Here is a 16,001-nt window from a genome sequence, read left to right on the forward strand (position 1 = left end):
TGCACTGTCTGCACTACGTCACACTGGTATGAGAACGTCTGGCTAAATGAAGAAAATATAGAACACTTTCAACACATGCAGAACAAAAAAAACCTTAAGCACATGTCAAAACCAGACACAGTGAATGATTTGTATGACGTTTATCTTTATTGACGTAGATGATCATGTGATAGTTGTGATCTAGTATGACAACAACAACAACAACAACATCAGGTAGTCTAAATGGAGGAGGATACTGCCACTTCAACACAGTACTGCTACTACTACTACACAGCCTTGAACGTTTGGTCATCAGGAGAACACACTCTCTAGCCTCACACACACTCTGCCACGTCACACACCCTGTTCTCATCCCTCCCGGTGGTGGTGCAACGCTCTCCGTCTCTTTATGGTAAGGTGGGACCGTTGCCACGGTAACGACGGTTAAGACTGCAAGGGGGTGTAGTCAAGATAAGGATAAAGTGAGCGAGCGAGGATAGATGAGAAAGGGAGAAAAAAACGACTGAGTACTGTTCTATTTCAAAAAGTGCCAGTTTAAAAGTTGGTTTCCTCCCTCCCTCAGTTGCTAGCTTGCTGTAGTCGCTATACCACAAGGCACACTTTGATGATGACACAAAGAGAGAATGGTGGAACTCTGGCAACTCCCAAGATTCTCAGCGTAGTTTTCCCTCCTCCAGTCGACAAGGCAACGCCCCCCCTCTAGTCCCCACGCAAAAATGGACCTGGAGAGAAAGAGGGGGAGAGAGACCGTCAAAACCACAGCCAGGTAGTGTGTGGGTAGTGTGTGTGTGTGGGTGGGTAGTGTGTGTAGGTGTTACCTGCGTAGGGGACTACTCTCCGAGGGGAATGATTTCTTCGTTGATAAAAAACTCAATGGTCTCCTCCTCCCAGTCATCTGTGTTACTGTCCAGCTCATCAGTGTCCACTCCTAGAGACAGAGAGAGGTCAGGGGTCAGGCTTAGTAAGCCTGGTCCCAAGCCACAACGGCCCACAGGGGGGCAACAGCTTACCTCCCCGTTTCTGTAGCGTGAGGCAGTTGGATGAAAGTGTCTGGGCCGTCATAGGTGCAGACGGTCAGGGGGGTTTATCTACGTACCTCCTCGGAGCTGCAGGCGGGCAGCTTTCTGTTCATCGTGTTGTAGCAGGGCAGCCTCTCGGTAGGTACGGTAGTCCTCCATCATGCTCCTCCTCTTGTCCACCAGCTCCTTGGAGGCCTTCGACTGGCTCAGACGATCCTTCTGCTCAAAGATCTTAGAGTACTTCTTCAGGTCCTTCTTGATCACCTGGGGAACGTGTCAAAACGCAGAAGAAAACATGTTATACGTAGTCCCAGCTAAGCCCATGTTATATGTAGTACCAAGACTGTCAAGGGTCCCAGCTAAGCCCATGTTATAAGTAGCAACAAGACTGTCCAGGGTCCAGCTAAGCCCATGTTATACGTAGCAACAAGACTGTCCAGGGTCCAGCTAAGCCCATGTTATACGTAGCAACAAGACTGTCAAGGGTCCAGCTAAGCCCATGTTATACATAGCAACAAGACTGTCAAAACCAAGGGTCCAGCTAAGCCCATGTTATACGTAGCAACAAGACTGTCAAAACCAAGGGTCCAGCTAAGCCCATGTTATACATAGCAACAAGACTGTCCAGGGTCCAGCTAAGCCCATGTTATACGTAGCAACAAGACTGTCAAGGGTCCCAGCTAAGCCCATGTTATACGTAGTACCAAGACTGTCAAGGGTCCCAGCTAAGCCCATGTTATACGTAGCAACAAGACTGTCAAAACCAAGGGTCCCAGCTAAGCCCATGTTATACATAGCAACAAGACTGTCAAGGGTCCCAGCTAAGCCTATGCTATACGTAGTACCAAGACTGTCAAGGGTCCCAGCTAAGCCCATGTTATACATAGTACCAAGACTGTCAAGGGTCACAGCTAAGCCCATGCTATACGTATTACCAAGACTGTCAAGGGTCCCAGCTAAGCCCATGTTATACGTTGCAACAAGACTGTCAAGGGTCCCAGCTAAGCCCATGTTATACGTATTACCAAGACTGTCGAGGGTCCCAGCTAAGCCCATGTTATACGTAGCAACAAGACTGTCAAAACCAAGGGTCCCAGCTAAGCCCATGTTATACATAGCAACAAGACTGTCGAGGGTCCCAGCTAAGCCCATGTTATACGTAGCAACAAGACTGTCAAAACCAAGGGTCCCAGCTAAGCCCATGTTATACGTAGCAACAAGACTGTCAAGGGTCCCAGCTAAGCCCATGTTATACATACACACAGTCAAGACACATGACCACAAAACTCTCAACACACAGAGGTTTAGACAGGAGTCACTACTTGTCCAGACACTGAACGGGTTTTGGATTCTATTGGTTTAAAACAACTTTGATACCAGAGTAAATACCCTTTATAAAATACTGGGGCCACACACACCCCCACTACACACACACACCACACCAACATACCACACCCCCACTACACCCACCACACACACACACACACTACACCCACCACACTACACCAACATACCACACACTACACCCACCACACTACACCAACATACCACACCCCCACTACACACACACACTACACCCACCACACACACCACACTACACCAACATACCACACACTACACCCACGGGTTCGTACCTTGATGGTGTCCTGTGTGAGAAGGGTAGCAGGCCGAGGTCTCCAGAGTAGCTGACAGAAGCGGTCCTTGTTGTTCTTCTGGAGGAGACGACCCTGGAAGGTCCACAGCCAGTAGGCATTGTCCACCTGATGGAGAGACGACCCCTTTAAGAACCCACTTGATACGGCTCAGATAAACACACCATTGTTCTTTTCAACCTCAAAACCAAAAGGAAACAAAAGTACAGGATCAACAGAAGTTGTGTCTGTGTGTTGTTGTACAACCTTCATTTTGTTGAACCTCCGTTTAAAAAACATGACAGTAGGAATTTATTCCCTGTGTGTGTCAGGTCTGTGTGTGTGTCAGGTCTGTGTGTGTGTCAGGTCTGTGTGTGTGTCAGGTCTGTGTGTGTGTCAGGTCTGTGTGTGTGTCAGGTCTGTGTGTGTGTGTCAGGTCTGTGTGTGTGTGTCAGGTCTGTGTGTGTGTGTCAGGTCTGTGTGTGTGTCAGGTCTCTGTGTGTGTCAGGTCTCTGTGTGTGTCAGGTCTGTGTGTGTGTGTCAGGTCTGTGTGTGTGTGTCAGGTCTGTGTGTGTGTGTCAGGTCTGTGTGTGTGTGTCAGGTCTGTGTGTGTGTGTCAGGTCTGTGTGTGTGTGTGTGTGTGTGTGTCAGGTGTGTGTGAGGTGTACCTTGTGACTCCACCAGGACACAGAGGTGACCAGGTATCGTCCTGTAGGGTCCCACTCTACATCAGAAGCCATGTAGTGTTCAACCATGTTCATCATGGTGCAGTCAGAGGTATCCACAAACGCCAGGGCCCCGTTCATACTGGAGGAGAGGACAGGGTTAACACAGGGCCCCGTTCATACTGGAGGAGAGGACAGGGTTAACACAGGGCCCCGTTCATACTGGAGGAGAGGACAGGGTTAACACAGGGCCCCGTTCATACTGGAGGAGTGGACAGGGTTAACACAGGGCCCCGTTCATACTGGAGGAGAGGACAGGGTTAACACAGGGCCCCGTTCATACTGGAGGAGTGGACAGGGTTAACACAGGGCCCCGTTCATACTGGAGGAGAGGACAGGGTTAACACAGGGCCCCGTTCATACTGGAGGAGAGGACAGAGTGAACACAGGAGGATATCTCTCTCTCTCTCACACACACACACGTCTTGTACCTCCTGAGTCCAGCCAGCACCATGAACTGTCCCTGAGGACTCCAGAAGATGCTGTTGGCCTGCTGCTTGTCAAACATCTCTGGAGAGAGAGAAGAGAGGAGAGAGAGAGCGTGGGGAGGGGAGGAGAGAGAGAGGGGAGGAGAGCGTGGGGAGGGGATGGAGAAAGAGGGAGAGAGGAGAGAATGTTACAGTAAATCTGGAAGCTGGCTATGTTACAGTACCAGACTGTGTTGTTTGCCAAAGGACTGAATACGACATCTGACAACAGTAGAGACGGAATAACAATCCTTCTAGATATTACAGAGTCAATGTTTTTAAAGGTTCCTTTCAGTGTGTGATATTTTCAGGTAAACATTGTACTTACTGATGAGTTCTATCTTCCCGTTGTTCTTGACGTGGTAGAACGAGGCGTTGATTCTGGGAGATTCACCGTGCAGGACGGCAAACTTACTGCCGTTAGGCTCCCAAGCAAACGCTATGATGCTCTCCGCTAGGGGACGACAACACTGTTACTGTACCTGGTGGTGTTACTGTACCTGGTGGTGTTACTGCACATTATCAGTGGGGGGGTTGTCTGTCCGTCTTGTCAGAGTGGGGGGGTGTCTGTCCGTCTTGTCAGAGTGGGGGTTTGTCTGTCCGTCTTGTCAGAGTGGGGGGGTTGTCTGTCCGTCTTGTCAGAGTGGGGGGGGGGTGTCTGTCCGTCTTGTCAGAGTGGGGGGGGTGTCTGTCCGTCTTGTCAGAGTGGGGGGGGGGGGGTGTCTGTCCGTCTTGTCAGAGTGGGGGTTTGTCTGTCCGTCTTGTCAGAGTGGGGGTTTGTCTGTCCGTCTTGTCAGAGTGGGGGGGGGGTGTCTGTCCGTCTTGTCAGAGTGGGGGGGGGGGGGGGGGGGGGGGGGGGGTGTCTGTCCGTCTTGTCAGAGTGGGGGGGGGGGGGGGGGGGTGTCTGTCCGTCTTGTCAGAGTGGGGGGGGGGGGGTGTCTGTCCGTCTTGTCAGAGTGGGGGGGGGGGGGGGTGTCTGTCCGTCTTGTCAGAGTGGTTCCTTAGTGGGGTGTCTGTCCGCCTTGTCAGAGTGGGGGGTGTCTGTCCGCCTTGTCAGAGTGGGGGGGTGTCTGTCCGTCTTGTCAGAGTGGGGGGGGGTGTCTGTCCGTCTTGTCAGAGTGGGGGGGGGTGTCTGTCCGTCTTGTCAGAGTGGGGGGGTGTCTGTCCGTCTTGTCAGAGTGGGGGGGTGTCTGTCCGTCTTGTCAGAGTGGGGGGGTGTCTGTCCGCCTTGTCAGAGTGGGGGGGGTGTCTGTCCGCCTTGTCAGAGTGGGGGGTGTCTGTCCGCCTTGTCAGAGTGGGGGGTGTCTGTCCGCCTTGTCAGAGTGGGGGGGTGTCTGTCCGTCTTGTCAGAGTGGGGGGTGTCTGTCCGTCTTGTCAGAGTGGGGGGGGGTGTGTCCGTCTTGTCAGAGTGGGGGTGTGTGTCCGTCTTGTCAGAGTGGGGGTGTGTGTCCGTCTTGTCAGAGTGGGGGTGTGTGTCCGTCTTGTCAGAGTGGGGGTGTGTGTCCGTCTTGTCAGAGTGGGGGGTGTCTGTCCGTCTTGTCAGAGTGGGGGGTGTCTGTCCGTCTTGTCAGAGTGGGGGGTGTCTGTCCGTCTTGTCAGAGTGGGGGTGTGTGTCCGTCTTGTCAGAGTGGGGGTGTGTGTCCGTCTTGTCAGAGTGGGGGTGTGTGTCCGTCTTGTCAGAGTGGGGGTGTGTGTTACCAGTTTTAGATTCCGGGTCTCCCTTCATCTCCACCACGTCAACAGGAACCTGCTTCTCTCTCATCCTGAAGATCTCAAAGTTGGTCACCACACCCTGATAGGAGAGGACAGAGAGGAGAGAGAATGATAGAGGAGAGAATGATAGGAGAGGACAGAGAGGAGAGAGAATGATAGAGGAGAGAATGATAGGAGAGGACAGAGAGGAGAGAGAATGATAGAGGAGAGAATGATAGGAGAGGACAGAGAGGAGAGAGAATGATAGAGGAGAGAATGATAGGAGAGGACAGAGAGGAGAGAGAATGATAGAGGAGAGAATGATAGGAGAGGACAGAGAGGAGAGAGAATGATAGAGGAGGAGAGGACCATGAGAGAATGACAGGATGAGAGGACAGAGAGAAAGGAGACTTGTAAATGAGGTTTAACAACAAAGCAGTCACATTTACCCTCCCTCTTTTCTCCTCCCCCCTTCACTAACCTGAGTTCCTTTAGGTGTCCGGTCCACCTTGACACAGAGGTAGTCTCCCTGTCTCTGCCAGTGGAGTTTACAGTCGACCACATTGAAGAGGTTCCTGACTCTGATCTCCTGTCTGGAGGGAAGCTGCATCAGAGTCACTCTGGCTGGGATGTCTTTGTCCTCGGGTACCCAGAATGCTATGATGTTATCACCTGGGGACCAGGAGAAGTCCCTGCAGAGGAGAGGAGAGCATTAATACACACACACACCACTATGATATCATCACCTGGGGACCAGGAGAAGTCCCTGCAGAGGAGAGGAGAGGATTAATACACACACACACCACTATGATGTCATCACCTGGGGACCAGGAGAAGTCCCTGCAGAGGAGAGGAGAGCATTAATACACACACACCACTATGATGTCATCACCTGGGGACCAGGAGAAGTCCCTGCAGAGGAGAGGAGAGGATTAATACACACACACCACTATGATGTCATCACCTGGGGACCAGGAGAAGTCCCTGCAGAGGGGAGGAGAGCATTAATACACACACACCACTATGATGTCATCACCTGGGGACCAGGAGAAGTCCCTGCAGAGGAGAGGAGAGGATTAATACACACACACCACTATGATGTCATCACCTGGGGACCAGGAGAAGTCCCTGCAGAGGGGAGGAGAGCATTAATACACACACACCACTATGATGTCATCACCTGGGGACCAGGAGAAGTCCCTGCAGAGGGGAGGAGAGCATTAATACACACACACCACTATGATGTCATCACCTGGGGACCAGGAGAAGTCCCTGCAGAGAGGAGAGCATTAATACACACACACCACTATGATGTCATCACCTGGGGACCAGGAGAAGTCCCTGCAGAGCATTAATACACACACACACCACTATGATGTCATCACCTGGGGACCAGGAGGTCCCTGCAGAGGGGAGGAGAGGATTAATACACACACACCACTATGATGTCATCACCTGGGGACCAGGAGGTCCCTGCAGAGGGGAGGAGAGGATTAATACACACACACCACTATGATGTCATCACCTGGGGACCAGGAGGTCCCTGCAGAGGGGAGGAGAGGATTAATACACACACACACCACTATGATGTCATCACCTGGGGACCAGGAGGTCCCTGCAGAGGGGAGGAGAGGATTAATACACACACACCACTATGATGTCATCACCTGGGGGCAGGTGGTGTTCATCTCCTCTAACTAGTCTCTGTAAGCTGTCTGACAGGTGGTATTCCTCTAACTAGTCTCTGTATGCTGTCTGACAGGTGGTATTCCTCTAACTAGTCTCTGTCTGACAGGTGGTATTCCTCTAACTAGTCTTTGTCTGACCGGTGGTATTCCTCTAACTAGTCTCTGTATGCTGTCTGACAGGTGGTATTCCTCTAACTAGTCTCTGTATGCTGTCTGACAGGTGGTATTCCTCTAACTAGTCTCTGTCTGACAGGCGGTATTCCTCTAACTAGTCTCTGTATGCTGTCTGACAGGTGGTATTCCTCTAACTAGTCTCTGTCTGACAGGTGGTATTCCTCTAACTGGTCTCTGTCTGACAGATGGTATTCCTCTAATTAGTCTCTGTATGCTGTCTGACCGGTGGTATTCCTCTAACTAGTCTCTGTATGCTGTCTGACCGGTGGTATTCCTCTAACTAGTCTCTGTATGCTGTCTGACAGGTGGTATTCCTCTAACTAGTCTCTGTCTGACAGGCGGTATTCCTCTAACTAGTCTCTGTATGCTGTCTGACAGGCGGTATTCCTCTAACTAGTCTCTGTATGCTGTCTGACCGGTGGTATTCCTCTAACTAGTCTCTGTATGCTGTCTGACCGGTGGTATTCCTCTAACTAGTCTCTGTATGCCGTCTGACAGGTGGTATTCCTCTAACTAGTCTCTGTATGCCGTCTGACAGGTGGTATTCCTCTAACTAGTCTCTGTATGCCGTCTGACAGGTGGTATTCCTCTAACTAGTCTCTGTATGCCGTCTGACAGGTGGTATTCCTCTAACTAGTCTCTGTATGCCGTCTGACAGGTGGTATTCCTCTAACTAGTCTCTGTATGCCGTCTGACAGGTGGTATTCCTCTAACTAGTCTCTGTATGCTGTCTGACCGGTGGTATTCCTCTAACTAGTCTCTGTATGCCGTCTGACAGGTGGTATTCCTCTAACTAGTCTCTATATGCTGTCTGACAGGCGGTATTCCTCTAACTAGTCTCTGTATGCTGTCTGACCGGTCACTTGATGACAGATTGAACTAACTGATTAAGGGTCAACATCCCCAGGATAAAGACGTGACTTACTTGATGACAGATTGAACTAACTGATTAAGGGTCAACATCCCCAGGATAAAGACGTGACTTACTTGATGACAGATTGAACTAACTGATTAAGGGTCAACATCCCCAGGATAAAGACGTGACTTACTTGATGACAGATTGAACTAACTGATTAAGGGTCAACATCCCCAGGATAAAGACGTGACTTACTTGATGACAGATTGAACTAACTGATTAAGGGTCAACATCCCCAGGATAAAGACGTGACTTACTTGATACCACTGATCTTCAGACTCTTCTTGTCCAACAGGCCCATGGACTACGACAGGAGAAAACAGGCTGTTAAGTATGAACACACCAGTCTGTTATAGATACAGAGACACTCAGAGTAATACTGGTCAAATCTAACTTACTGGGGTCATAGACGCTCAGTGTGGGGACTTACTGGGGTCATAGACGCTCAGTGTGGGGACTTACTGGGGTCATAGACGCTCAGTGTGGGGACTTACTGGGGTCATAGACGCTCAGTGTGGGGACTTACTGGGGTCATAGACGCTCAGTGTGGGGACTTACCGGGGTCATAGACGCTCAGTGTGGGGACTTACCGGGGTCATAGACGCTCAGTGTGGGGACTTACCGGGGTCATAGACGCTCAGTGTGGGGACTTACCGGGGTCATAGATGCTCAGTGTGGGGACTTACTGGGGTCATAGACGCTCAGTGTGGGGACTTACTGGGGTCATAGACGCTCAGTGTGGGGACTTACTGGAGTCTCATAGACGCTCAGTGTGGGGACTTACTGGGGCCAAAGACGCTCAGTGTGGGGACTTACTGGGGTCATAGATGCTCAGTGTGGGGACTTACTGGGGTCATAGATGCTCAGTGTGGGGACTTACTGGAGTCTCATAGACGCTCAGTGTGGGGACTTACTGGAGTCTCAGATGCTCAGTGTGGGGACTTACTGGGGCCAAAGACGCTCAGTGTGGGGACTTACTGGGGTCATAGATGCTCAGTGTGGGGACTTACTGGAGTCCCATAGATGCTCAGTGTGGGGACTTACTGGAGTCTCATAGATGCTCAGTGTGTCCTGGGTCATCCTGGCAAAGAACTTCCCATCGTGACTCCACCTGGAGAAACAGACACACGTTAGAATGCTGCAGTTAGGGAGAGAACCAAGACAGGCCGCTGCAGTTAGGGAGAGAACCAAGACAGGCCGCTGCAGTTAGGGAGAGAACCAAGACAGGCCGCTGCAGTTAGGGAGAGAACCAAGACAGGCCGCTGCAGTTAGGGAGAGAACCAAGACAGGCCGCTGCAGTTAGGGAGAGAACCAAGACAGGCCGCTGCAGTTAGGGAGAGAACCAAGACAGGCCGCTGCAGTTAGGGAGAGAACCAAGACAGGCCGCTGCAGTTAGGGAGAGAACCAAGACAGGCCGCTGCAGTTAGGGAGAGAACCAAGACAGGCCGCTGCAGTTAGGGAGAGAACCAAGACGGGCCGCTGCAGTTAGGGAGAGAACCAAGACAGGCCGCTGCAGTTAGGGAGAGAACCAAGACAGAATGCAAGAGAAACAAGTTCTGCTACAGTTCTTGGCTACTTGAAGATATAAAGACAGGAACAGGACAGAGACATGAAAACAGACAGGTGGGTAGTCAGTCCTTACTAGAAGATGTAGAGACAGGAACAGAGACATGAAAACAGACAGGTGGGTAGTCAGTCCTTACTAGAAGATGTAGAGACAGGAACAGAGACATGAAAACAGACAGGTGGGTAGTCAGTCCTTACTAGAAGATGTAGAGACAGGAACAGAGACATGAAAACAGACAGGTGGGTAGTCAGTCCTTACTAGAAGATGTAGAGACAGGAACAGAGACATGAAAACAGACAGGTGGGTAGTCAGTCCTTACTAGAAGATGTAGAGACAGGAACAGAGACATGAAAACAGACAGGTGGGTAGTCAGTCCTTACTAGAAGATGTAGAGACAGGAACAGAGACATGAAAACAGACAGGTGGGTAGTCAGTCCTTACTAGAAGATGTAGAGACAGGAACAGAGACATGAAAACAGACAGGTGGGTAGTCAGTCCTTACTAGAAGATGTAGAGACAGGAACAGAGACATGAAAACAGACAGGTGGGTAGTCAGTCCTTACTAGAAGATGTAGAGACAGGAACAGAGACATGAAAACAGACAGGTGGGTAGTCAGTCCTTACTAGAAGATGTAGAGACAGGAACAGAGACATGAAAACAGACAGGTGGGTAGTCAGTCCTTACTAGAAGATGTAGAGACAGGAACAGAGACATGAAAACAGACAGGTGGGTAGTCAGTCCTTACTAGAAGATGTAGAGACAGGAACAGAGACATGAAAACAGACAGGTGGGTAGTCAGTCCTTACTAGAAGATGTAGAGACAGGAACAGAGACATGAAAACAGACAGGTGGGTAGTCAGTCCTTACTAGAAGATGTAGAGACAGGAACAGAGACATGAAAACAGACAGGTGGGTAGTCAGTCCTTACTAGAAGATGTAGAGACAGGAACAGAGACATGAAAACAGACAGGTGGGTAGTCAGTCCTTACTAGAAGATGTAGAGACAGGAACAGAGACATGAAAACAGACAGGTGGGTAGTCAGTCCTTACTAGAAGATGTAGAGACAGGAACAGAGACATGAAAACAGACAGGTGGGTAGTCAGTCCTTACTTGAAGATAGGCCAGTGGGCGGAGCTCTCACAGTGGAAGCCTCTCTTCTTCTGGCCAGTCAGAATGTCCCAGATGATGATGGCCTGGGGGTCTTCCTTAGTGTCCATCAGGGGACTGAACGTCACCACGTATCTACCAAGCATTATAACACCTTTATGTAGCTTCATACGGATTCATACAGCTGACATAGACAGGTTATAACCACACTAGGCTAACTGCCAAAATAAAAGGAGACATTTGAGTCAACGAGGGATACAAAGTATGTTGAAAGCAGGTGCTTCCACACAGGTGTGGTTCCTGAGGTAATTAAGCAATTAACATCCCATCATGCTTAGGGTCATGTATAAACATGCCCAGTTGACCATTATCTGGGCTACCATGGCTAGAAGAGACTTTAAAAGAGGGCTCTCAAAGGAGCATAGGGGTTTTAAAGGGTGTGTGAGTCTTAGTAAATTTAACACTTCTGGGAGATTCTGGAGCGGTGCCTGAGACAGTGTTTTTCAACACAACACCAAATTAAGGACTTTATAGTGGAAGAATGGTTTCACACTGTCACAGATCCCTCCGGAACTTTCATTATGCACACCTGGCCCCTATTCCCAGTGATTATATAAGTGTGTCCTTGGTTTACCATTGTCCTGTCGATTTATTGTTACAATGTCCGTTGGTGCGTGTGAGTAACTGTGCTGTGTGTTTTGGACTTTGCATTGTGCAGATGATTACGGGTCTCGTCCCGTGTCTTAATCATTGTGTGCTTGTGTTATTTATTTGAGGTAATCCTCGCTCTTTTGTTTTGGGGTTTCAACCCTGTGTGTTGTATACGTGTTTGTTTGGTCTTTGTCCCGGTACCTGTACACGGCACGCTGTCATTTGGGTAAAGAAAAAAAAGAACATTACGCATTCCTGCGCCTGTCTCCCGATCCCTTATGCCAGCGTGACACATCCCTCCAATAGAGTGGTGGTCCAACTGAGATACTTTATGTTGGGGTTTCCTTTATTCTGGCAGTTACCTGTACCTACCAAGCATTATAACCCCTTTATGTAGCTTCACATGGCTTCATACCGTTGACAGAGCTACACTAGGGCATGGGGTGTCCACGGTGTCCATCGGGACTGAACGTCACGGCAACATACCTATGAAGCGTTATAACACCTTAAAAGGCTTAATAAAACTACATAGTTACATTATGGCCTGAGGGTCCTCAGTTTCCATCAGGGAATTAAGCATTATAACAACTTAATGTAGCTTCATAGATGTGATATAGACAGGCATTGATTATTCATTAGTGATTGGTTACCTCTCGCAGGGGGAGAAGTCGATCAGAGACACTCCCTGGTGGCTGAAACGTTGGATCTGCTTGAACTTCTCTCCACCCCACAATGCAATGCCTCGCTGGTGGAACGTGGCCAGGTAGGTTCCCTTGGGAGACCAGCGCACATACGTCTCTGTCCAGCGCTGCAGGGAAACACAGTCAGAACACACAACCTCAGAATCAATCAAAATACACCATGGCAGACATTTTGATTTACACAATCAAGCCTTCTACTTTTTAAGCATCAAAGCCATCAAAGTATTTCTGTAGATGTAGAATGGTCAGTGCAACAACAAAAAAATCTGATTGGTTGAACCATCATCTCACTGCTCTGTCGTGATTGGTTGAATGGTTGACTCACCGCCCTCTCCTCGGAGACGATTGGATCCTTGGCGTCGTTGTTGAAGATGGCGGTCCTCTCTCCTGATTCGTAGATGACGCTGTACTGGTCACGACAGTCAGGGTCCTCCATCCAGTGACGCATGTTACCCTGGCAACACAAACAGGAAGTGACCGTTAGTAATGACTTTTCCCCCCTCCACAACCCCGGGTGGGTATTCTCTGAATGTGTGGTTGAAGTGACAGTGTGTAACACTCACAAAGTCCTTGAAGGGCTGCTTCTCAGGAGTCTCCCACTCATCACTGATGCTCATGTACCTGGAACACAACATCACAATCTACAGCAGACAGTTCTATATCATGTATATCTATATCAAACATCTACAGCAGACAGTTCTATATCATGTATATCTATGTCAAACATTTCTGCCGTGTTGTTGTTGTGCCTAGATGATCCATAACTAACCAGACACCATATAACAGCTGGAATGATGCCCTGGACACCCCATATAACAGCTGGAATGATGCCCTGGACACCCCATATAACAGCTGGAATGATGCCCTGGACACCCCATATAACAGCTGGAATGATGCCCTGAACCCATGTGTTTGTGTGTAGTGTATTCTTACTTGTCGAAGTCGGTGAACACATTGACTCTGAAGGTGTGCTGCTTGTCCAGCTTGTAGCCGTCAGCGTTCTTCACTGCCTCCAGAGCCTGAGTGGGAGCTCCATACTCCAGGAAGATGTACCTACAGAGATAATATTAACTACAGGTTAACTAACTATAGGTCTGAGTAGGTAAAACTCTACTACTCACTCTACACCATAACAGTGTTGCCATGCTAACAGTGTTGCCATGACACCAGTATTGTTATACTAACATACCAGATTTCCTTGGCAAACAATAAAACAAAGACTAAGCTCTTTGGTCCTTTAAAAACCTACTTTGTGTAAAATATTGTGCTATAGCTTGGAAAATAAACAAACGTGACTGTGGTTGATAACATACAGCTGTTTTTCCCAACATTAAGACTGTCTTCCTCAAGAAATTCAGTCTGTTTCATGTTCTTTCCTTCCTTAATACTTAGTATCGTGACAACCCTTTACCCTGCCACAGCCTCCCTTTACCCTGCCACAGCCTCCCTTTACCCTGCCACAGCCTCCCTTTACCCTGCCACAGCCTCCCTGCACCCTGCCACAGCCTCCCTTTACCCTGCCACAGCCTCCCTTTACCCTGCCACAGCCTCCCTGCACCCTGCCACAGCCTCCCTGCACCCTGCCACAGCCTCCCTGCACCCTGCCACAGCCTCCCTGCACCCTGCCACAGCCTCCCTGCACCCTGCCACAGCCTCCCTGCACCCTGCCACAGCCTCCCTGCACCCTGCCACAGCCTCCCTTTACCCTGCCACAGCCTCCCTTTACCCTGCCACAGCCTCCCTTTACCCTGCCACAGCCTCCCTTTACCCTGCCACAGCCTCCCTTTACCCTGCCACAGCCTCCTTTTACCCTGCCACAGCCTCCCTGCACCCTGCCACAGCCTCCCTGCACCCTGCCACAGCCTCCCTGCACCCTGCCACAGCCTCCCTGCACCCTGCCACAGCCTCCCTTTACCCTGCCACAGCCTCCCTGCACCCTGCCACAGCCTCCCTGCACCCTGCCACAGCCTCCCTTTACCCTGCCACAGCCTCCCTGCACCCTGCCACAGCCTCCCTGCACCCTGCCACAGCCTCCCTGCACCCTGCCACAGTCTCCCTGCACCCTGCCACAGCCTCCCTGCACCCTGCCACAGCCTCCCTGCACCCTGCCTCAGCCTCCCTGCACCAGCCTCCCTGCACCCTGCCTCAGCCTCCCTGCACCCTGCCACAGCCTCCCTGCACCCTGCCACAGCCTCCCTGCACCCTGCCTCAGCCTCCCTGCACCAGCCTCCCTGCACCCTGCCTCAGCCTCCCTGCACCCTGCCACAGCCTCCCTGCACCCTGCCACAGCCTCCCTGCACCCTACTGCTCACCCCTTAGTGAGTCCTTCAGGTCCGTCTACAGTCGGGTAGAACTCGTTGGTGATCTTGCCGAACTTGGAGAATATCTTGTGGATGACGTTCTTCAGTTTCTCCAGGCGCTCGGGGCCGACCTGGGGCACATTGTCCACGACAACCACAGAGTCTATCCCGTCTGCCTCCTGAGGCTTCTCCCGCAGCAGGTCACCCAGCAACTCTACAGGGGGAGGGATGGATGAGGGGGAGGGAGCGGGTAAAGAGAATGTTACTTGGTGAGGTAGTTTATCAAACCAGGGTTTTCCATACCATTGATTGTGTATAGACAAAGATGGGCCCCATGTAATAATAATGCCATTTAGCATATACTTTTTAATCTAAAGCGACTCATGTGTGCATACATTTGTACATGTTTTACCAATTAACTGGAGACAATGTCACCTAAAGTTAGCTCTGTTGTCCCCCAGAAAGTTAATTTACCATTTTTGCCACACCTGCTGAAAATTCAACTTGGGTAAAGGTTGTGAGGGTGTAGATTGGGCTATGCTATAGTTTATAAAACATCTGCATTCACTATTATCTGACAGCTGGTAGTTACGTTAGCTAGCTAGTAATGCACTGATGGCGGGGAGTCACCATGTCCCGCTTCAGCTAACAACTGGAAACAAAACAGTGATGCTAAGGTTTGTTACAGATCGTTTACAATAAGAACATCGCTAACAAACAAATGTGTAAAATGTCACAGGCGTTCTTCTTTGGCACGCCATTTGTATGGACAACTTTGCGTGGATGGGCGAGGTATGAATGAACCCACTGTTAGCTTTAACAGCTACTGTAGCTGGCTAACATGATCACTTTACGAACGTTCTCAAAAGTGATCATTAGCTGATCTTTTCATTGACCCTTAAAAAAATTATAAATATTTTAACAATTATTTCTACACATTTGGTGTACATGTCATGTATTGCAACGATAGCCTTGTAGCTAACTACATACACTAAAACAGCGAGGTTAGCGAACCCAACTAGCTCTCCAGGCCGCAAAAAAAGCCGGCATCTTTCCTGCATTTTCTCACCCTCGTCGTCGACATCATCTTCGAAGTCTTCTGGGTCACTGAACGAAGGTTCATCCTCGTCGAAGTCGACATCAGCCGGCATATCCTCCGTGTCGTGCATTTAACAGGCTTGGGAGTGTGTTAGTCTACGCTAAATCGGTGGAAATGTAGATTTCTACAAGGCTATCGGTTAGCCGCTGGTGTACCACCATGTGCGATTACGTGAAAATGGACGACTTGCGGGAAACGTCGAGGAGGAGTTAACTCCAGGTTTCGACTCGCGATAAGCACTAGACACGTAGTGTGTAGATGG

At 50.1% G+C, this 16,001-nt stretch overlaps 2 protein-coding genes across 3 annotated transcripts in view; one reads left to right on the plus strand and one right to left on the minus strand.

Annotated features, from left to right (window-relative positions):
* LOC115181686 (BRCA1-associated ATM activator 1) overlaps positions 1-16,001 on the plus strand; it is a 60,025-nt gene that overhangs the window by 4,387 nt on the left and 39,637 nt on the right. Inside the window, exon 1 of one of the 2 annotated variants that reach the window (XM_029743518.1) lies at positions 15,262-15,317. The exons of the other annotated variant lie outside the window; for it this stretch is intronic. The gene's annotated coding sequence lies outside the window, so the exon portion shown is untranslated. Of the gene's footprint in view, positions 1-15,261; positions 15,318-16,001 lie in introns of those variants that run through there. 2 annotated transcript variants of the gene reach the window in all.
* LOC115181687 (eukaryotic translation initiation factor 3 subunit B) lies at positions 126-15,936 on the minus strand. Its single transcript, XM_029743520.1, has 18 exons — positions 15,710-15,936; positions 14,653-14,854; positions 13,274-13,393; positions 12,904-12,961; positions 12,666-12,794; positions 12,290-12,447; positions 10,992-11,123; positions 9,357-9,423; positions 8,570-8,616; positions 6,016-6,226; positions 5,541-5,634; positions 4,171-4,296; positions 3,807-3,885; positions 3,319-3,457; positions 2,654-2,779; positions 1,097-1,283; positions 819-928; positions 126-722 (listed from the first exon to the last, which is right to left on the minus strand). Exons 1-17 carry the CDS (start codon positions 15,807-15,809, stop codon positions 831-833), a joined length of 2,073 nt encoding a protein of 690 aa, XP_029599380.1. The 5' UTR covers positions 15,810-15,936; the 3' UTR covers positions 126-722; positions 819-830.

This window comes from Salmo trutta, unplaced genomic scaffold, assembly GCF_901001165.1.
Source record: "Salmo trutta unplaced genomic scaffold, fSalTru1.1, whole genome shotgun sequence".
NCBI lineage: Eukaryota > Metazoa > Chordata > Actinopteri > Salmoniformes > Salmonidae > Salmo > Salmo trutta.